General features: G+C 41.4%; 1 protein-coding gene across 1 annotated transcript in view; it reads left to right on the forward strand.

Moving 5' to 3' along the window:
• Window positions 1-23,407, forward strand: part of SLC13A4 (solute carrier family 13 member 4) — a 36,112-nt gene that overhangs the window by 5,150 nt on the left and 7,555 nt on the right. Inside the window, exons 2-12 of the mRNA XM_054034220.1 lie at window positions 2,626-2,754; window positions 7,943-8,079; window positions 8,664-8,845; window positions 11,251-11,305; window positions 12,155-12,194; window positions 12,967-13,044; window positions 14,507-14,697; window positions 16,055-16,174; window positions 20,534-20,635; window positions 21,697-21,798; window positions 23,254-23,351. Of these exons, the coding sequence (XP_053890195.1) occupies window positions 2,626-2,754; window positions 7,943-8,079; window positions 8,664-8,845; window positions 11,251-11,305; window positions 12,155-12,194; window positions 12,967-13,044; window positions 14,507-14,697; window positions 16,055-16,174; window positions 20,534-20,635; window positions 21,697-21,798; window positions 23,254-23,351 (1,234 nt within the window). The remainder of the gene's footprint in view (window positions 1-2,625; window positions 2,755-7,942; window positions 8,080-8,663; window positions 8,846-11,250; window positions 11,306-12,154; window positions 12,195-12,966; window positions 13,045-14,506; window positions 14,698-16,054; window positions 16,175-20,533; window positions 20,636-21,696; window positions 21,799-23,253; window positions 23,352-23,407) is intronic.

Consider the following 23,407-nt stretch of genomic DNA (forward strand, 5'->3'; position numbering starts at 1 on the left):
TTGCCATGTGAATAAGGATACCTTCCGTCTGTCTAAATAGCTAATAATTGCAGTGAGCCATATCCCAGGTGCATACTTCATTAAATTCAATGGAATTTTGTCTGACTTTGGCACAGTCTAAAAAAGAAAATTTCAGGCTGGCTCCAATCTCTAGACATTTCACTATATTATTTTAAAGAATCTGTTACGAATGTCAAACTGTATGTTACCCTTCCTTCACTCCCAGATATCCCCACTCCCGCCTCGGCATCTTCATTATTTTTTCTAAAGTTAATCCTAGGTTTCCTGCTGCTATCCTGCCCTTCAGAATTTGAAGAAACAAAAGTAGCAAATGCTTGCTTCAGTGCAAATCTACAACCATCAGGAAACATAGAGTTAAGGGTGCCCCTTTCTATAACTTACTTTGTGGCCTTGTTCCAAGAGTTTGAGATCCATGTGTGGGGAGGCAGAGAGAGAGAGAGCGCTTCTGAGATCACTCTCTGTTTTTCTGAAATTCCAACGTGTGTGTGTGTGTGCGTGTGTGTGTCTGTGTGTCAGATTTTGAGATCAGTGAGTATGTGGCAAGAGGGGGTGGTCAAATCAGTGTTTGGGGACCTTTATGATGGCTAGCTCTAGCCGAAACGATCACTCTCATGAGCTACAAACTCACGCTCAAAAATTAAAACAGAAATTTGTGATGTGTAGAGATATAAAGGAAAAGGAAAAACCACACCATTCCTTAATCTTACAGAAGTCATTGCTGTCCAAAGTTCTGGTATAGACAGAATTGGCAACAATTTGATAAGTGTACATTTCTAGCAATGGAGATAGCTGGTGTAACACCATGCAAGTACCTTTTCTAGGCAACCTGGATAATTTACTGTAGTCTTCCAGCTTATTTTTCAAACAGACGTATGTCTCTTCACTCTCTATCACTGAGTCTCTATCGTCTGAGTCTCAGTGAGTTATGCTTAGAGTTCTGGGAATATTTACTGCTAACAACTAAACAAATTTAGCCTCTTTTTCTGTTCATGAATTATCTTCAAGCAGATGTCAATTTTCACCTTAGCTGGTATAAATTGACAGCTCTATGGAAGTTAAAGGAGCTATGAACATTTACACCAGCTAAGAATCTTACCATTATTCATTATTGAAAATTATCCATTGGATGGTTTGTATGAAAATATGTCACCCTATGGATTTCTTATTAAATAATCACAGACTGTTGCTTTGAGTGTTCACTACTCATAATTTCCTGTTTGAGCTGTGTGATTTGTTCCTACTCCTGGACTAGATGATTCCCAAAACAACAAAGAGTTTTCAGGAAGACACGTGAAGTCTTCTTGTGCCAATTGACGGGTATTTCTAACACTTACCTTTTCCACCAGTGAAGTATTGTGTACAAAAATTACTGCAGAAAAAGAAACAGAGAGCAAATCACAGGGGACTTGAATACCCTTTAAATTAATTAGTTTTTATTCAAATCAATGTTTGTGAATATCTGTTGACAGTACTCCCTGGGCTCTAGGATCCACACTCAACTGTTTCTTTTCTGTAGTTCAGCATATAATACCATCCAGAACTCAACCCAAAGAAAATGTTTACACAAATTAGTATCTGTCATAGCTTCTATTTGTTTAAAAACTTCAGCCAGCTCTTATTCAGCGGCCTAGGTTTAAATTAGTTGTCATTGACCTGACTTTAATCCTTATTTCTGAAAATGACATTAAACATTCACAATTCAAATAACAAAGAGCATTAAAGTAACTGAAATATAAATAGTAAAAACAACAGTTTAATTAAATAATATAAACTAGGAGTACCCAAGCTGCCGTTAGACAAATACAGATTCAGATTGCTGTGCTCCAGATATATAATTTCATTGGAAATTCTGGACCACACAGGAACTATTACAATTGCATAACACACATGTATATTTTGTTTGGTTCTTAACCTTAATACAACACTGGTTCGTATGCTAAACTTTCAATCATAAGGTTTCACTATTCTATAGTCTGGAATCTGGTTGAATTAGGAAAGACATTTTCTCTCATTCTTGTACAAGAATTTATCACAGTTACAATGTCACTACAGGCAAGAAAAAGCAATTGGAGTGTCTAAACTAGATTGGGTTAGAGTGGATGAGATCAAAGACTAACTTTAATATTTGTGGATTATGAAGCATGCATTTGGGAAATGGGAAGTCTTGAGACTCAGAGGATTGTGGTTTAATTGGTAGCAATTTGAAGTGACCATTCAATAAAAATAAATTCTTGATTTGGCTTCAGAATTGTATATTTAAAATTGAAGTAACTTAAGAAACTGTGTAACCTCTTTAATTGTCACTCTTTATGCTCTTCTTTTTACCCCAATTGTTTTCCTAATCCATTTCTAACTTGTCACCCGTATAGTCCTTAAACTCTTAGTAGCATCCTTCTCTTTTAGAATTTCTTCAATCCTCTAGTGGTAGCCCACAATTTAGTCCCAGCTAACTGGCTCTTTGGGAAGTCCCCATAATATGGTCCCCATGGACCATGGTGTAATCTAATCACCTGTGACTGGGCCCTCTCTGTGGACACATTTGCAAAGGCTGATGCAGCAGAGGTGATTTCAGCGATGTCTAACCTCAGTGATTTCTCCCTACAGGAAGCCTCATGTGCCTATGTGCTGATAGTGACAGCTGTGTACTGGGTCTCAGAAGCGGTACCGCTCGGAGCTGCAGCCCTAGTTCCTGCTTTCCTCTATCCTCTCTTCGGAGTCATGAAGTCCAGTGAGGTAGCTCAAAGTGTACTTTTGAATCACTTCTTCTTACTCTGTTAATCGTTTGCAACAAACAATTCAGGAGGGCAACAGGGATAACAGGGTGCTAAGTGTCCTAAACATGTAAAAAGTAGGCCAACCATCAGCTTATAGAAGGAACATAGTATGACATTCTGGGGTGCAATCTAGACCGATGTGGAGCTATGTCACCCCTGCCCTGCAATCTTGGGTGTCTCACAGTGCTGCTGTAGCTTCCAACTTGGATCACTCACAATTAGCTTGCCAGCATTCAGGTCACACACGCAGTGTCTTTGTATAGCCATAGACCTGGTCCATCAGCTCTGACCCCGGCAGCTTGTCAACGGAGACCAGCCACACCCTGGCTTCCACGAGCCTGGGTTACTATTTGCAGGGTGACCCCAATATACTCCCAGTCCTCAATTTCCCCCCAAAACATGTGTTCTGCACTGTCCAGCCCTCTCCTGGACAGTCCAGATATATTAGGTCTGATGCCCTGCAAAGGAGATCCACACACAACAGTTTGTTACCTTAAATGAAGTTACCCAAATAATTCACAACACTGGATTAGTTTTAATTAAAGAATAAAATGAGTTTATTTAACTATAAAAATAGATTTTAAGTGAGTACAAGAAGTAATAAGGCACTAAAGTTAGAAATGATTACAAGAAAAATAAAGATAAAATGCTTTCTAAACTTAAGAAAATAGACTTGGTTCAAGGTGAAGTTCTTACATGTTTTCAGTGCTTTGCTGACTAAACTCTTAGGCCAGGATCTGTTCCCAAATTCCATAAGTCCATTTGTTGTGTTAGGTGGCAAAGAGAGATGAATAGGGAGAGAGAACTTGGCGTGCTTTCCCCCCCTCACTTTTATAGTTCAATCACCCTTTGAAATGCATCTTCCTGAGAGGGACCCCTAGATAAAGTTCTTTCCAGCTGAGAGCAAGGAGACACCGAGTCTGGTAGGGAGGGGGATTATTTTGCTGCTGTTTGCTAAGATGCAGACCTATTTGTTCCTGCCCCTTTTCCTTGCCAAAGAATGGCCACTTGATAGGTTATGGCCCATCAGCTTTGATGACACCTGGCTGTGGGTTCAGTTTTTCCTTTGTCTTTGAGAAAGAGGTTTACCCACTTCCCAGACTTGTCCGATAAACATACTTCAGTCATGATTTCAGCTTATGTTCATAACTGTGAATATAATGTTGTTACATACATTTGATCATGAAATTATTGACCAGCAAGTTATTAGTTTTCAAATGATACCTGACAAGGCGTATTTTACACAAATATTATTACAATAGCGTATAGCAGGGGTGGCCAATCTGCAGCTTATGAGCCACATGCGACTCTTTTACAGTTAAAGTGTGACTCACGGAGTCCCTCCCCCCATTCTCTGACAACCAGACTGTCTGAGGGAACTCGGGGCTTCTGCCCCGTGGGAGGGTGTGGGAGGCTAGAAGCCCTTAGCCTCGCAGCCCGCCACCCCACCACAGGGTTAAAGAATTGAGCCCCAGCAGGCATGCCCCAGCTCTTGAACTTCTGAAGATTGTTCTATGCAGCTCGGAGAGTCAATAAGTTTGTCCATCCCTGGTGTATAGGATGTGAATACAGAGGTGCATTCCATCACATAGAAATATAGGAATGGCCACACTGAATCAGATGATTGGTCCATCTAGTCCAGTGTTCTATCACCAACAATTCTCAGTATCAGCTGCTTCAGAGGAAGGTGGCAGAAACCTTGCAATAGGTAACTATGGAATAACTCTTTCCCAAGGAAAATTTCCTCCTGAACCCCAATACTTAGAGGCTGTCTGATCTCTGAAGCAGGAGGATATGCATGACTGATATGAATATTTATTATTATAACTAGCGACAAAGAGTCCTGTGGCACCTTATAGACTACCAGGTCTATAGACTTCTGTTACTCTATAAGGTGCCACAGGACTCTTTGTCGCTTTTTACAGATCCAGACTAACACGGCTACCCCTCTGATATTATAACTAGCTATTCTTATCTATATAAATGTCTGATCTGTTTCACAAATCCAGCTAAGCTTGACCTCAGTGATTGATATCTTGTGCCAATGAGTTCCACAAGCTGTGTGTGTTGCGAGAAAAAAAGTATTCCCTTGGATCAATTTTGAATTTTCTTCCTTTAATTTTCATTAGTTATCTTGAATTATGGGACTAGGGACTTTCATTCATGCTATCTACATTCTTTATAGAGTTTTTCTTTTGTTATTGTTCTCGGTATGAAGGTCATAGTCAGCTTATTAGAGCAGGAAGCACATGGCTTATCTACATGAACAATGTGTATAGAAGCCAGGAAGTCATACTCCTCACTCGGAGCGTAGATTTAATCTAAATGTAATACAAGGCCTGAATGTAAACTGGTACAGTGAAGTGTACAGACAGCCTGAAACTGCTCTGCAAGGTGTGAAGTGCCCTGGCGATCAGCAGCGTGCCCTGGTGATCAGCAGTGAAATGGCTAACCGTGTTGACATGGAAAATTACATAATTAGATTACAAGGTTATATTTTGCACTTGTTACACAAGCTCAACCTGCCTCTTACTTGTTCCCGAGTGCCAAAACTCCAGCTGTGCCCTATTCAACTGCAAGGCCCTTCATTTTCCCCTAACTTCTAAACAGCTACATGTTTTCAGTACAAAATTCTGCAGCATACTGCAGATTGAAAATGTATGGGCAGCATACTCCCAATTGAATTTAATATTTAATTAAATAACCACAGGAATACTCGACAGACTGCTTTATTCATTTATCAAAAATAAAATGAAAACTTAAATTAAAAATAAACAAAAACATAAGCTGAAACTGTTGCAAAATTTCCAGTCTGCTGCACTGGAGTGACACAGAACAGAGGTTCTTGCCACACAGTTTACAACAAATATTGCTCACAGGGCCATGTGCGTGTGTGTGTTATATTCATTTGTTTCTCAAAAATACTGTAAAAGGGATAAAGGGAAACAATTGAGTCTTTGTGCTGCTAGTTCGATAGATTCCTTTCATTCAGTCTAAGAACTTTTTTATTAAAAAAATGCTGGACAGGGTGCTAGGGGGGAAAAAAAGTTAATGAGGCAGAAAGTAGTGAAAGAAAGCCAAAGAGGTGATATTTAACAGTTTCTGGCAAATACTTAACCATGATGGCCAAATCCTTTTTCGTCACCATGGGAATTTCTTAAATAAAAATAAATAATTTTTAATAACGTATGATAGAAATCTTGACCCCATTGAAGTCAATGGCCAGGCTCCCATTGATTTCAATGAGGCCAGCATTTAACCCAGTGTTTTCAAACCCTAACCCTACATTTAGTTAAATACATAGTTGGGTGTCGGGTTAAATGTGTGCCTACTTTTTTAAATATTACTTCTTTGGGATCATCTCCACAAGGAAAATAAGAGTGATTTTAAAGTGTGGTAGCTGATAGGTGATTGCTAAAGCATTTAAAATCCCAGTGTAGACAGGGAAAGTTGTAGTATTAACTGTTAGCTGGTCCTTGTAAACTCTTTCCTGTGAATCCTTCACCTCAACTAGCTAACATGTTAAAACTACAATTTGCTCTGTCTGTATTAGGGATCGCATTTTAAAAATATGCCCTTTGATCAAGTGTGGAAGAGTCCTTTGACTTTCTTGAACTAGCAGCAGGCACAGTTGCCAACTCCATGAGTGCTGCGGGGCTGGAGCACCACTGGGAAAATTTGCGGGTGCTCCGCACCCACTGGCAGCCAAGCTCCCCCCATCCCCTCCTCACCTCCTCCTCTCCTGAGCATGCCGGGTCCCCACTCCTCCCTCTCCCAGCGCTTCCCACCTGCTGCCTAACAGCTGTTTGGCGGCGCTTAGGACTTTCCGGGAGAGAGGGGGAAGAGTGGAGATGTGGCGCACTCGGCGGAGGAGGCAGTAAAGAGGCAGGGCAGGGGTGGGGACTTGGGGGAAGGGGAAGGAATTGGTGCAGGGGCGGGGCCAGGGGTGGTGGTCGGGGGTCAAGCACCCATGGGGCAGAAGGGAAGTCGGCGCTTATGGCAGCAGGAGCTGCAGTTGCACAGCACATCTGAAAACCAGACCCACCTATTTACATGCTGAAATATGAATTTAGATGCCTAACTTCAGGTAACTAATTTTAAAAATTTAGACTTTAGGGACTTAACCCAGCAAATCTGTGGCTGAGTCAGGAATAGCGCCTAGGCATCCTTACTTTCTTTTTTTTTTAACTATGGAGAGGCAGGATGGTCCAGTGGTTAGGGCACTAGTTTAGCACTCTGGAGACCTAGGTTCAGTTTCCTGCCACAGGCTTCCTTTGTGACTTTTCAGGGAGAAATGAGGCCACAATTTGCCTCTAAATATCTTACCCCGGGTCACTGAGAGAGTCTGTGTCAGAGCAGCGGGTTGATGTTTATTATACAGGCATTGGTAGTGACTCCATAGTTAAATTTGCATGGAGATTTGCTATGAAATCATGATTAAATCCTGTTCTGTTTTACACTTTGGTGATGGAAATTTGTCCCAAAATTTCCAGAAAATTCTTCAAAAAGCAATGGCATTTTCAGTGTAATTTTTTTTTAGTAAAATAGCTGCTGATTTTTGTGCGCTCTCTCTCTCACACACACACAAGCACACACGTGCATGATCAGTGGCCATTACACACCGACATTTCAATCTTTACCTGGTTGTGTAGAGTCAACATGTCTCTGGGGGCTTTTCTGTGGTTGCATTTTAGCCCCGGCTTTCCTTATGATTAAACAGAATTAAGTGGGTAGACAGTAAAATCCCCAGGTTGAGTGAGCACTTCAGAAACTGCCACGTTTATACCTATGGTGGGAATCAGTAGGAGATGTTTTAGTTTGGGTCTAATCAAAACATTTAACACATTACAAAGCAAACCCTGTTCACAGAAGTAAGAGAGAATTACGACTTCTCTCAACTTCTCTCAGTCTCTCCAAAATTGAGAAACCTAGTGACAGGTGGCATGAGACATATTTTAATTTATAAACACCAGAAGAAAGAAAATTAAGATATGGTTTTTTGACTCATAGATTCTCCAGTTCTTCCACCTTGCCAGCATGTTCCCTGCTTGGAAACAAGTAATATAAGCGTCTTCACCTTCCCAGCATGCTCTCTGCAAGTAACTTTCACTCTGTGATTGCTTATCTCCCACTTGCCATTCCTGCAGGTGGCTGCAGAGTATTTCAAGAACACAACTTTGCTCCTCATGGGGGTGATCTGTGTGGCAGCTTCTGTTGAAAAGTGGAACCTACATAAGCGGATTGCCTTGCGTATGGTCATGATGGCTGGTGCGAAGCCAGGCATGTGAGTGAATCCTCTGCCTTAGAGCATTAAAGGATACAGGCATCAAGTTTAAAAATAAATGACCAAATATTAATTAAATCTAACCCTGTATGCTTTTCAAAAGCAAATGATGTCATTACCCATAATGTACTGTACTTTTCCAATCAAGTGCCCTAAGTCAATCTATGATGATCTTTTCATGGGCTGAAAATGTATGAATTTTCCTGTCCTCTCTCTCTCTCTCTGCCTCTTCTTTTTGCCTTTTATGCCTTCACCAGTATGCTCTGTTCATTGTGCTCTCACACTTCTTTGGTTCTTGCCTCCTCTGTTTGTTCTCTCCTTGCCTGTTGTTTGATGTGTACAAAATACTCATGATGAAATGCAGAATTTCCTGTTTTCATGTTATAATGAATTCGTAGTCAGGACATAGGTGGGACTTAAATGATGCATTGTATTGCACTGGGGTGAATTTCAACTTGATGCAATCTAATATATTTGTAAGCAAAAAGAATAAATAATAAATAAATAAATAAAATATTAGAAAAGGGGATCACATGAAAAGTTGTAAAAGTGTCCCAAGAGGGCTGTTCTCTCCTGTGTTCTAGGTTACTTCTCTGCTTTATGTGCTGTACAACCATTTTATCCATGTGGCTTTCCAATACCTCCACCACAGCGATGGTGATGCCAATTGTGGAGGCAGTGCTACAAGAATTAGTGAATGCTGAGGAGGAGCATGAGGTCATCGGTACTGCAGGCAACACCATTTCTGAAGAGAGGGAGCCAAAAGGTAGAGGATGATATGAGTAATTTTCCTTTTACTTTTAGATATTTAAGGCCGAATCCAGCTCCTGTAAATGGGCATAGATCCATGGAAGTCAGTGGAGCTATGTGATTTACACCGGCTGAGGATTTGGCCCGTGTTATCTATTTTCATTTATTTTATACGCGATGCTTATTTTATAACCTTAGGGGGTGCTTGGCAGGAGAAGTGGAGTTAGGATCCTGAGTAGGCTAAAGGAAGCTGAGGTGAGGGCATCGCTACAGGACAGATTTAAGTTGTAGCTTATGCACAAGATTTCAGTGAGTTCTAACTATGTGGAAAGTTTGACGAGTCTGTGACAGGACAGAGGTAAGATTGTTTGGGTGCCCTAACTCACATGTTTGGAATTATTTTATGTTAAAACAGTGAATTTCCAGGGTTGATAATGCTTAGTTTTCAGACGTTTATAACATCCCTATAGTGCAGTTTACCCTAAATTACTGATATGTACTCTCAACATAGTTTTTGTCTAGAAATTTCCTTGGTTTTTGTTGTTGTTGTTTCTTTTAAATGAAAATGTTCATAGAGAATGTTCCCATGTGATATCTCTGTTGATTTAAATATGTGAAGTATCCACCTTAACTAGTTTATTTAGTTCTAACTTTTGGGGAGGAGGGTGATATTTTCTGCTACACTCTGGCTGCTTTACCCAACTTGAAAACAGCACAAAACAGACAGAGCGTACTGGCCAGTTAACCTGGGTTTACAGCTGCTTTGTTTAATTGGAGCTGTACAAAACACCTTCAGTTTCCCCCCTTCCTCTTATCCTCCAAATTCTTACTGACTTTTCCACCTCCCTACACACACATCAGTTGCCTGCACTCCTCTACATTCCCTGCATGAACACACACACACACATATATCTATCTATCTATCTATATCTATATATATACAACTTAGTTTCGCCACCCTCCTAGTCTACCTATTGAGTAGATCTGGTGCAATGGATACTTTTGAATATTTAGGCTTAATGGTCATTTTGTGCCATTAGTTTTCATAACTGAAAGTTTTTGTGTTACAAAGAAATCCCCCGTTTCCAAAATGGCCATCATCTCTCATTGCTGTCAATGGAACTTAAGCCACAACTTCTCTCAGAGAAGACAGTGGCCACGTATGCTTCACAGAGGCAGAGGCACTCAGTACCACTGAGAACAATGAAAGTTCTGGACCATCTGTATCAGAAGGAAAATAGCTGATTATGCCTTGTCTAGTATTTCCATGGATGAAACAAGTGTGAGATAGAGCTCTCTGTCAAAACAGGGCATAGTTAAGGTTCTTTGGGTCTCTTAACTGTATTTCCAAACCTTAACATGTTTGGATTTCTTTAAGTGTAACTCTAACTCTGAATAACATCTGTTCCTGAGCTAATTTACAACATCACTGCAGTGTTTTTTACCCTTTATGTTGCTGAAACATACTCTCAACCTTAACTCCATTTTGATGTAATGTTCTGTCTGGGAATTAATAATGGAATGTCTTCATTCATCATTGAAAAGCTTCCAGGACACAGAGGCACAGCCCAGAGGCATGGAAGCAAAGGTGTATTTAAGCTGGTCAGGGTCTGAAACAACCCTTCTTCCCCCACACCACCACCACTGCCATAAAAGTTGACAGCTCAGGGAGCTGATCTAAGGTACAGCAACCCAGTCCTTGTGGCCTATGGGCAGCTACACAGAACCTCCATCATGCTATGTTATAGCCCCAACCCAACCCAGGCATGACCCTTATGCTGGGGGCTGTGAGAAGGCCTGCACAGGGCATCCTATAGCTGTCCAGTTCAGTACTTGTGCTAGAAGAATTCTCCACCTGTCAGCTAAGGGGCTTTTTTGCCCCATATGCCACTGCAGGGGCTGTACTGGGAGGGAAAATCCCTCCTTTAAAAAAAAATGGAGGTCTTCCATCTTAGTACTGACCAGATTCAACCTTGCTTAGTCTCTCAGATCTAAGACTGAGGCTAAACAGCTATAGTCACATAGAGTGTGTTACTGTTAGGTCTTTATTGGCAAAAGTTAAATAAACAAGAAAATATGGAGTAATAAGATGCTGCATTAGGTCCCCGAATAGAAGGAAGTGTTTATCGAAGATTCTTTCTGGATTCATTTTACATTAGCTCCTGCATATTCATGGACACAATTCTGAATTGAAGCCAAGGAAATCAGCTCATCTCCCATCTCTGACAGTAGGGTGACCAGACAGCAAATGTGAAAAATCGGGACAGGGGCTGGGGGGTAATAGGAGCCTATACAAGAAAAAGACCCAAAAATCGGGACTGTCCCTATAAAATCAGGACATCTGGTCACCCTATCTGACAGTCTCTCTCTCTCTCTCTCTCTCTCTCTCTTTCCCCTCCATCCCTCTACCCATTACTTTAGGTCTCAGCGAAAAACATGGCCAAGCCTCAATGGAGGTCATTTTCATCAATGAGGAGTAAGAACGAATCCTGTGCATCACTACTGGAGATATGAACCTACACAGGTTGCAATGAGATGAACATAAGAATGGCAAAAGGAAGGGCAAACAGAAGCTTGCAAATGAACATTTTAGATGTGCTTGAAGGGAAAAGATTATGCAAGGAGTGGGGTTAGGGTAACAGATGTCCCTATTTTATAGGGACAGTCCCCATATTTGGGGCTTTCTCTTATATAGGTGCCTATTAACACCACGCCCAGGCCTGATTTTTAATACTTGTTAGGGTTGCCCTCCAGGATTGTCCTGGAGTCTCCAGGAATTAAAGATTAATCTTTAATTACATATTATGTCAGGAATACGTCCAACCAAAATTGCTATCTGGTCACCTTAAGTGGGGTTAATGTAATGATCTGGATCTCACTATGCTATGATCCACAAGCCACACAAGATAGATGTTAGTCATGTTGCTTTAATGTTAGTCACGTTACTACTGGAAGGTGCTCAGATGTTATGGCAATGAGGGAGGAATAAGGATCTACACAGAATAGAATAGATTAATAGTGTTGGGTTTTCCAGTGATTCCCTCCACTGTGATAGTGATATTAAAGGTTTGGCCATAAACACTGTTGGTTTCATGGAGGTGGAACCCCATCATCATAGAGCTAGAGATAGACCCTTGGAACAAAGTGATTCTTCCCATGTATCTAGCTGAGATGTCATTGAGATGTCATAATAAATGGAACTTTTCACAACTTCAGCAGACTTTAGTTCTTGTTCGGGTGCTCCACTACCCACCCTGAACATGTGCCTTTTGGGATAGCTGGGAAACATGCATTTAAAAATATATTTTCTTTTCTTTGTTTTTAGTGCTACGACCACTGACTTCAGCTCCCTGGTACATACTAAGGTATTGTGATAGGTAGTACCTACACCATGTGACCAACACTCAGCTCTGCATTATAAAGCAGTACAGCAGGAATGATCAAAAGCACACTCCTCTATCTTTAATGGGAGGTAGTTCTGGTAGAGTCCATATATTACAGCATGCCATGCTTTAGCTGGATTCTATCAGCCTAGCTCATGAGATTAAGATGGAACACTGGTTCTGTAGTTTCTGTGGTCCGTATCTCCATCTTACATGAGAGGCTGTGATTAGCTCAATTGATTAGTGAGTATATGTAGTCCATGGGCTCCTAGCAAGTAGCAAATGTGGCCTTTAGTTCTGCAAGATTTGGGCACTGCTGCAGTCAGGGATGTTCAGTCAACTAGAGCACTCTAGTGGCTAACCGTTCTACACCTTATAAAATCAAGACTCGGGTGCTTCTTGCAAGGTTTATGTTGGATTCTACCATCACAAAGCTGCCATGGTGACAGAAGGAGATGAGCTAAACTTACCATTTAATTTTTAAGATTTTTTTAAAGATAAAAAGACCACCACCCCACCACAGGGTTAAAGAATCGAGCCCCAGCAGGCATGCCCCAGCTCTTGAACTTCTGAAGATTGTTCTATGCAGCTCAGAGGGTCAATAAGTTTCAAAGGTTTTAGACAAATTGTAGTCAATTTATTGGAAGATTCTCTGCCTGAAATATTCACAAAGCACCCTTGAATTTAATTCTAAGTGCCTTCTGGAATTAGGTAGAGAGTATTGTCTAATCAAAGGACATTTACCTTCTTATAGAATATGAATGGTGTGCACATGATAGCCAACCCAATTGGAACTGTGACTCCCCCAAACAAGGGGCAGAATCTACCTCAGGTAAGAGGTGGTAATCTTCTGGGGGAGACAAGTATTACACATTCTTCCTGGGTTCAGGTTCTTACTTTGTAAGTAGCTTTCCATGAAATCTTTGCCTCTGCAGTCTCAGAACATTTGACGATTAGGCCTGTGCTGGTTCCTCAGATGGTTTCCACTTTTTTAGTTCCCCCCTTCACAGCCCTGTTACATCTTTTGGGGTTTCTTTGATGAGGTGCTCCTCACAGGCTGTTCCCAAATGCATTCAGTATCATATATTCCATGCTATGGCTAAACAGTTTCCATTTCTGTTTTGCTGTTCCACTTTGTCCTCTGACAACCCACCACACATGCAGCACACACTCACAGAGACACTTCTGCCAATATACCTCAATCCTGATCTGCATTTCCTTCTTCCAATCCTGGGCATGCCTGAGGCAGGACTTCAATTACATGTATGCACTGTTTTTATGCACAAACAGATGCCCAGCAGAAGTGAGACTCGGGTTTATACCCAGATCCTCAGAAAAGCTACTGCACTACCAATGCCATTGAGCATTCTCCCATCTCATACCGACATTCAATGGTTATTTTATAACCACTAAACTCATTTCAGTTTTGACCTAATACAGATTTGAACCAGGATTTTCATGAGACAGACTGCAGGAGGATTGATAAACTCATAGCAGCACCATAATCCTCATAGAAAATAAGCCCATTACAAAGCAATAGAATTATATTATGGCAAATGAATCCAGCTTCTCTGCTGCTGAGGCCTTTTTCCTGAGCCTACGTAGAGCCTTTTCTTTCTCCCTTCCCTGCGCTACAAGTGATAGGTCTCTAGGAGTAGCACCTTATTATTTTCAATATAACACTTTAATTTCCCAGAACCATGCACTGACAGCCACCACTATGGAACCTTCTTTTTGTCACGCTGCCTTTTGCAGCCATGTTTTCATTTACCACTTCTCTCTGGGACATATCCTAATAGCTAAGCATTAGGTATCACAGCTAACTATCTTGCACGTTCCCCCTCCTAATATTAGATTGCTAATTAGAGGTTATGACTCATGAGTCAGTGTGAGGGTGGATAGTCTGCCAAACATTGCCTGGAAGCTTCTAACATGCCTCAAGGATTATATGTTCTTAAAACTGAAATAATAGAATCTCCTCCTCCCAGCTCATAAAGGTTTCCTGGTATCCAGTTGCGATCCCATTGAGGACTGGAATAGGGCCAGACTCTGATCAGAAGTCTGATTTCTGTTTATCCTGCATTTTGGTTGCAAATCAAGCAGTCTGGGGTCACTGGACAGGTCACTAGTTCTGATCCCAGTTAATTCCCATGGAGAATAAGCTGCCTGCTCTTTCACAGGCAGGTTATTTCTTTGTAACCTGTAGACATCTTGGCACTCAAAGTTTCCCTCTGGCCCAGGCCAGGCTGTTGGTAGTGTCTAATACTCCTTATGGCATGTCTTTCTTCTTACAGACTCAGATACTTGTCCTGCCTCCTAACCCCAGAGATCTGGACCTGAGCACTAAATACCAGTACCAGTCCAGACATGATCACATGATCTGCAAGTGCCTGTCCTTGAGCATCTCATATGCTGCAACCATTGGGGGATTGACCACCATCATAGGGACCTCCACTAGCCTCATCTTCTTAGAGTACTTCAACAAGTAAGTGATATTGCACAGTCTCTGTCATTACATGAGGGACTTGTGCTGGAGTAACTACTGTCACCATGATGACTCTATCAAAGGGAAGATATTCTCTTTATAGATCATTTTGCTTCTATTTTGTATACTTTCTCTTTGTATATACTTTGTCTCCTAGGGCTTTATTACTAAGGGTATTTGACTGAAAGCAGGATCTTTGTTTCTTATGTGCCCATGCCCAAATGGGAGTTGACCTCTTTTGAAAAGATCTGGCCCTCTATTATAGTGGACACATGCATGTACACAGACGGAATGTTTGTTTGCTTCTTTTATTAGAAAAAAATGCAAAACTACTTTGAGGGTCTGAGATAATTTCCCAGACTAACTTTTGAAATGACATACATGGTTCTTGTAAAACTGATTCTGGTGGTGAACTCTTGATGGAAGATTTGGGTTTTCAAGCACCCTCAAAGAAGACATATTAGTGAGCCTTGCTATTATGACACTTCCAGCACTTTTGGGTTGTCATGAGATGCACTGCTAAACAGCTTTGCTAGAGTCCAGTCTGCTGCATTAATTATTTTATATTTTGTGGCCCGAGACCACAAGTACACAGAGATCATGAGTGAAGTCCTGGTGCTATTGAAGTCAATAGAGTTTCAGTAGGGCCAGGATTTCATCCCTTGTGCTTGCCTGTACCTCTGAAATTATCAGTACCTATGCTATCATTTTTTTTTAAAGAACAATTCACTGTATTGAAGCAGTTTGTGATACAACTAGGATGAAAGGCACAATGCAAAAACAGTTGTATTGCATTATAACGTCCATTCACTGGTAAATTTAAATTCCATCCTCAAACTAACCTGTTATTTCCATTTATATGGTTGTTTTTACATGTCATCCAGACTACCCCAAATATGAATCAATTTGTTTCCATCACAAACTCCTTGGAGCAAAGAGATATTTTATGCAGATGTTAATTTCTGTTGAGATGGGTATCAGGATGTATTGATCTGTGAGCTTCTCGACTGAGGTTACTACATATATTCGTGACATGTTTTGAATCTATATTACACTGGGCCAAATTAATCCCTCCTGTAGTAGCAATAAAAATATGTACCAATAAAACATTTCTAAAATGTCTGGGGTAAACGGAACACATGCTGGTATTTGGTGTGGTGTTGATATAAAGGCTAATTTGGCAATCATTTGGGAGTGGCTTTGCTATGCATGTGTAATACAGTTATCACAAACTCATGCTAATACAACCCTTATGCCATGCCACATGGCCATATATGTATGCATAGATGCATGTTGTGGGAGTCTGACCATGCATCCTGTGGCCTTCTTATCTCTTATACGGTCTTTTTCTTTACAGCCACTATCCACATGCTGAGGTGGTGAATTTTGGAACTTGGTTCTTGTTCAGCTTCCCCATATGCCTCATCATGCTGGTCTTGACTTGGTTCTGGATGCACTGGCTGTTCTTGGGATGCAAGTGAGTGCAGGCTGCTAGAACTGTGTGGGAATCCCAGGGCTAAAACAGCAGGGAGTGCCACAGCTTCCTCCCAGTGCTGATGCTAGCCCACTGGGGGTCCTAAGCAGGAATATTTTGGGGCTCCCCACACAACACATACTAATAATTAATAGGGGGCCCCCCTTGAGCTGCTCAGGGCCCTAAGTAATTGCTTAGTCTGGTTATGCCTAGCGCCGGCTCTGCTGGGAACCACCATTTTAGAGTTCACAAAGGCCCTAACAATCACAAGGGGCAAATGCTGAGTCACTGTTGCTTCCCCTTACCAGGGCAGTGGGTCCAGTCCACTTCCTAGAGAAAGTGTCCTTTCCTAGTAGCACTGGATGTGCAACAATGGACTTTATTGATGCTTGAGTCCAGTGGCTGAATAAGGCTGATGAAAATCTGCTATACACCATGTTTATTTTTGACGGGAACAGTTTTAACACTGCACTGCCTTGATGAGGGCCATTAAGCAACCTTCTGATCAGAAGGTGCAACTGAAAAAAACAAAAGAAAAAGAAAAAGCCAGTTAGTAAAAACATGATCACGTCCCTCGATCTGCTGGCAATGCCCCTACTTATACAGCCCCAAATGCTGTTAACCTTCTTGGCAACAAGGGCAGACACTGTTGACTCATATCCAGCTTCTCATCCACTGTAATCTCTAGGTCCTTTTCTGCAGAACTGCTGCCTAGCCATTCGGTCCCTAGTCTGTAGCAGTGCATGGGATTCTTCCGTCCTAAGTGCAGGACTCTGCACTTGTCCTTGTTGAACCTCATCAGATTTCTTTTGGTCCAATCCTCTAATTTGTCTAGGTCCATCTGTATCCTATCCCTACCCTCCAGCATATCTACCACTCCTCCCAGTTTAGCATCATCTGCAAGCTTGCTGAGGATGCAGTCCACACCATCCTCCAGATCATTAATGACCTGGTCAGTGGACTTACTTTGGTGTCAAACCAATGTCAATGACAGGGGAATAAGGCTCAATATATCTGTACTTATACTGGTATAAAGGGCCATAATCATGGTGCTAGAGACAAAAATCCTATATTTATCAACAGAATAGGTGAGCAGTGAGAGTTAAAGCTTTCCCTCACTCCCAGGCTGAAGGCAGGAGAGGGAATTCAGTCTCTATGATTACTTTAGACTAGGGATGGCCAAATTTACTGACCCTCCGAGCCGCATACAACAATCTTCAGAAGTTCCTGAAGGGAACATGCCTGCTGCAGCTCGGGGTTTCAGCCCTGCAGTGGGGTGGTAGTCTCCACCTACCAGACTGTTTGGGGGAACTCGGAGCTTCTTCCCTGTGGCGGGGTGGTGGGGCTAAGGGCTTCTGCCCAGCAGGGCCGGCAGGGTCTTGGAACTTCAGCCCGGTGGGGCACACCTACCAGGGCTCGGGGCCTCAGCCCCACTCCAGCTGAAGCCCCGAGCTCCAGCAGGCACCTCCCATTGAGCTGAAGCCTCGAGACCACCCTCCCTGCTGGGCAGAAGCTCTTAGTCCCACCACCCTGCCACAGGGAAGAAGCTCTGAGTTCCCCCAAACAGTCTGGTAGGCGGAGAATGGGGGGGAGGTGTGGGGGTTCCACAAGCCACTCTTTAACTGTGATAAAGCTGCATGAGGCTCACAAGTCACGGTTTGGCTTTAGACCGTGGCCTCTCCGAGGGAAAAATAAAGCCAATTGTGAGGGCAAGAGGGAGTTTGGCTGACATCATTAACCTATTTCACATAGGAAAATGAATAGCTGTTAAATGATAATGACTTCTGGTTGCTACTGATCTTGAGTGCATTTGAAGAGGTAAATAGCTCTGTGTCCTTTTCTCAATCAATCCCTTGAGTCTTCTAGTTTCAATGTAAAAGGCTATAATAAATTATTTCTTTTTTAATCCTGAGAGGAAACAGGCCCTAACATGACTCTCAGTTCCTTTATTTTTTTAATAAACAGCATTGAAATTCCACATCCCATCCAAGAATTCACCCTGATTAATGTTATTCTAAAAAACACCAATGAACTGAAGCATTATTGACCTTTTGTGAAGTGTTGGTTGGTTCCAAGCCTCTTTAATCTCCAACTCCTATTCTCTGTGGTTCATTAGAGAATATGTTAAGTTAGGAGTCTGGTTATAATGCTCTGCCTGCAAATCCTTCTAAGACTTGGCAAGTGATATTGGTAACATGTTGAAGCAATGTTTAGTCTAGTGCTTGCTGATGGACATCTATGGAATTCCTGGTAATGTTCACGCCACGTATCCTTTTTAATAGGGCATCCACTGTCAATCTCTTGTCCCTAGCTAGTGCAATGACTGGAACAGCTTTACAGATTTTCTTTCTAGCCTAGAAACTCAAGTTCTTGGATCAGAATGCAGAGTCTAGCCTTTTTGTAGGTCAAAGAGGGAGGGAAACAGGCCTACAAAGTTCTTCCTACCTGAAAATCAGGGGGGAAAATATTGTGACCCCTCCTTGGGACAGGGGAAAGGGTAGTTCACAGAGACACAGCTTTTCACTTCAGCTAGTGCTGCACAAAGTAAGTATTGCTGCAAATATCTAAGCATCAGTTTTACAAAGGTATTTTGGTGCCTAGAATTGCAGGTAGACACCAATGCAATTTACAAAAGCATCTAAGCAGGTTAGGTGTCAATCTCCCATTGGAACAGAAAAGCAAAATGTTGCTACAGTACTTGAGAAGAGGGTAAAAAAAGCTTACAAGCATCTCAGTTTAAATAAATGAGTCCAGACTTTGTGACATGCAAATGCAATTTTCCATGAGCCTGAGGGCTGCACCTAATTTGCATATAAATTTGTAGGCAGTTTAAATGCACTCAGCCATAAAATGTGCTTGTATTTGTATCTCCTTGATAGAAATATAGAAATTGTTCACTGGCAGAACAGTAGGATCATCGGCTTTGACTTTACCCTTCAGTTACAGAAAGAGTGGAACCTTGCAAGAGTAATCCTGGTTTAAACAGTGCTAGAAATATCGAAGGCAGTTATGTCAATCTCATGGACAGCAAACACTGTAGTTGTGGGGATTCCCAGCGTACAATGGGTCATTCAGTCCTTTGTTCAGAGCTTCAGTTTGTAGCAAAGTTCCTCCAGAGGTAAGAAGCAGGATTGAAGACAAAATGGAGAAGATGCAGCTGCCTTTTATAGTCTTTTGCCATATGGCCTGTGCTTCCTTTGTTTCAAACACAAGCTGCCCAGCACATGGCTTGAAAGCCTTAGAGTTCTCTCCATAGGCATGTCCCTGCATGCCTTGCTGAGTCACAAGGTGTATCTGCCTTCTCTCAATGGGTCAACTCTATAGCTGATGGTCCTTAATGGGCCATCAAGCAGGCTAGACAGTGCTGTCTGGGGGTGTCACCCAGAAGCATAACACAAGTTTTGAAATACAGACATACATACCTATAATCCATAATACAAAGGTGACACAAACATATAAACAAGATTATCATATCTGGCAAATTATAACATTTTTGCAGATACCTTACATGGCATATCTGGCCTAACTCATTACAATTTTACAATATTGATATTCATAATATCCTCAAGTGTCCCCCAGATTCCATGCAGCATCACACCTTTACCAGACTACTTAAAGCAGAAAAGGTTGCACCCTGAGCTTTCAAGAATCATACTTTCTTCACCAAGTCAAATGGGATTAGGCAGACAGAATCCCTTTTGTGTGCGCTATTCAGAACGCTATTCCTGGAAGGGGACAACACATAGATCCACTATATAGAAAAACTAGTCCCATTTTAGAACAAAATTTCTATATGTTTTGGGCCCACAACCTACCCATGATGTGGTATAAAGTGGTTGTAACCTGCCCTAAACAGGCACTGTAAGAACACAGGATACTGTGCTCAATGGACCATTGGTCTGACTGAGTATGGCCATTCTTATGTTTCTAAGGATTGCCTGGCATAGGGACCACCTGGATGTTGCAGGTCTGGTAAAAATTGCCTAGTGAGGGGAATGTGATGGGGCATGGTGGAGAGGAGGTAGCATGGCTGGAACACTAATGTGCTCCAGTGATTATGATCTGGCATATTGACCCCTTGTGTGTTATTACCAGCTGGGATTATTTAGAACAGCCCGAAGATTGCTCATGCTGGGGGTTGAACTGGATCTCAGCACCCCTGGGAATTGGATGAGTGCAAAAATGGTATACAGCAACCTTCCCCACTTTAGCGCTCATGTCCTGCACCAAGCATAGCTCAGCCAGCCACAGGGATTAGGTCCTCCGCTATCTCATCTGCTGCATAATTTGCATACTATGGTATCTTCATTCTGAAATGTGACTCCCTTCTCTCATATTCCTGTGCTAAATTATCCTTCTCAGTTTTAAAGAAACATGTTCTGTGAGCAAGAAGAAGAAGACCAAACGAGAAGAGATGTCAGAGAGGAGAATTCAAGAGGAATATGAGAAACTGGGGAATACTAGGTAAAAAGAGCATATATTCCTGTGGAATTTGCCTTTCATGTGTTGAAACCCATCTTTTGTTTTGTCCTCCAAGTTGAATTTGTCTTATATATGTTGGACTTGAGCTCTCAATTCTTTCTCCCTATTGAATCAGTCCTACATTTTGGAACTTATTTCTCTTTCCTTTCAGGGTAAGTGAGTGGTCCACTATAAAGATACATCAAAACCAGAGACTTGAATAAAAACACCTATGATTTTTTTTTAGGGGAGGTGGGAAGAGGGCATTGGCTTCAGACTCAAACCCATAGATCTTGATTTGCCCCTACAGTTAAGGTTCCAAAGTAGAAAGGGGCCTATTTTCCAACTGCATATCAGATGTGGCAAAGAAAAGCTAAATTTTGCAAGATGCCCACCTTTCAGGATGGGAGCTATCTCATGAGATCAGCTCTTCTTCAAAGATTTCTCAGTGTTCAGTGAAAGTTCATGAGATCAACTTGCAAGATTTTAGCATGATCAAATTTAAATCTAAATCTTAGCCCTTATTCAGCCTCTAAACCGTGAATCTGAACCCTGAATAAAATCTAGATCAGAATAGCAACTCCTCAGCCCATCTCTAGTCTAGTATTTGTTTGTGTTTAAAGTAGTGATGTTTGTTTATTTTAGTATCTGTAATTATATTTTCATATGCTTTTAAAAATCACATAGAAAACCATTTACAATGCAGAAATAAGGGAAAATTTATTTTGTTGCCATATTTCAGTTCCTGGATCATTAGAAATACCATAAAAATACAAGATTTTGTATTTGTTTGGGCTCATAAATATCTCATGACAAATGAAAGTATAAATACAGATAATGAGATACTCAGCTTTATTTTTTTCTGACTTTATTTAGGTAAGAGCTAGGACTCAAATGTAAAACCCTAGTTCAAACTGATCTCCTATTTTATTCTCCCTGTAGATTTTTTTCATTGTGTGTTGAAACCAATCTCTAATTCTTTTCTCTCTGTGGAATTTGCTCCTGGATTTTGGCATTAATCTCAGGTTGTATTCTTGCTTTTTCTCCTCACCTCTTCTCCCAAGCTATCCTGAGATGGTGACTGGGTTTTTCTTCATCTTGATGACCTTGCTTTGGTTTACACGGGAGCCTGGCTTTGTTCCAGGCTGGTCATCTTTATTTGAGAAGTAAGTGAGTACGGTTGCCTCCTAATCATCTGCAGAGGAATGAAGTTCTGATTTTCCTGGGTTTCTAAAACAATTTGGTTGATTGGTTTTTGGCCATAGACTCTCAGGATGCCAGTAGCCATTTTGATCAAGACTGAGGATGCTCACTATTTTAACTATACCTGTTCACACAACCAAAACAGTGTCCCTGTTTCTCCAGGTAGCAGGGTGACTCCATTAGACTATGAGAAACAACATGAGAAACTTGTTCCTAGTAGAAAAAATGGAAGAGCCCAAATTCTGAAGTCCGAAGCAAACAACTCTTTTAAAAAAACAATTTTACTACAAAGAAATCCCAAAAAGCATGTTTGCTGCTAGGTTTGATTGTTGTTATAGTTCAGAGTTCTGGTGTTTGGGGCTTGGTTTTGGATATTAGCACAGGGAGCATTAGATAACCTGCAGACTGTTTTTAAAGTCAGCATCATTCTCTAGTTCATCCATGCAGAGAAACAGTTGGCTGTGCTCCCAAAATTTGTTTACTGACACTTGGTTCTAGTAAACATAGCTCTTTCTGTCACCCTCAGTTTTACCAGGAATACTACAGAGGGTTCAGCATTTAAATCCTGAACAGATCTATTAAGTAGATTCAGAGACTTTAAGACCTGAAGGGACCATTATTAGTCATTAGAATATTAATAATTCTTGAGTAATGACTACATCTAGCTGGCACACAGAGGCTCAAATCAAGGGAAAACACCAATTTATTCCCTTCACATTTTGGGGTAAATTTTCTAAAGGCCATCTACTAAGTTTTCAGCATTGCAAAATTGCATGTGTAGAGCCCTGCGTGGATACAAAGTTTGTATCCGCATCCAATCTGCAAAAATGATCCACGGATATCTGCATCAGTGGATCCGAATATCTGTGGATATAAAGCGGATATCAATGGATTTGCAGGGCTCTATGCATGTCCACTGATATGTTTCCACACATGAAAAGTGCAAGCACATGGGCTTGTGACTAAATCTCTAACAACTTCCCACAGACTTGCATCTAAATAGTCCTAGAGTATTCACTTCAGTGAGCTACATTGATTTACATCAGCTGAGGTTCCCACCCAGTGTAGCCTTTATGTTACTGACAAAATGTTAAAGTGGTTGCCAGTTAAGCAAAGTTTGGATGGCACTGTTATAGAGCAATACAAGTACATCACATTCTTGTATTTGTGTTGGTGCTGGAAGGAGCTGAAATGATTTTATGCTTAAAGTATTTCCCTCTATAATATATAGAATAAATGTATGGCATGTTGTGTGGAGGAAAGGTACACCAAACCCAATAACAAAAAAAAAGTAAAGAAAAGAAAAAGCTTGAGTAGCATGCTCAGCATGCTGTTGAGAACACGGGGTGTTGCGCACACACTTCACTACAGCCCACTTTTAGTATAGCATTGCTATAATCACAATGTTTCTTTCCTAGAAAAGGCTACCGGACTGATGCTACTGTCTCTGTCTTCCTTGGTTTTCTCATGTTCCTGATTCCAGCAAAGAAACCATGCTTTGGAAAGAGGGATAAAGGTAAGACAAAGTCATCTAGAATGAGACTTGACACACTTTTTGACGGGAGGTTGTGA

This window comes from Malaclemys terrapin, chromosome 1 (assembly GCF_027887155.1).
Source record: "Malaclemys terrapin pileata isolate rMalTer1 chromosome 1, rMalTer1.hap1, whole genome shotgun sequence".
NCBI classification, from domain to species: domain Eukaryota; kingdom Metazoa; phylum Chordata; order Testudines; family Emydidae; genus Malaclemys; species Malaclemys terrapin.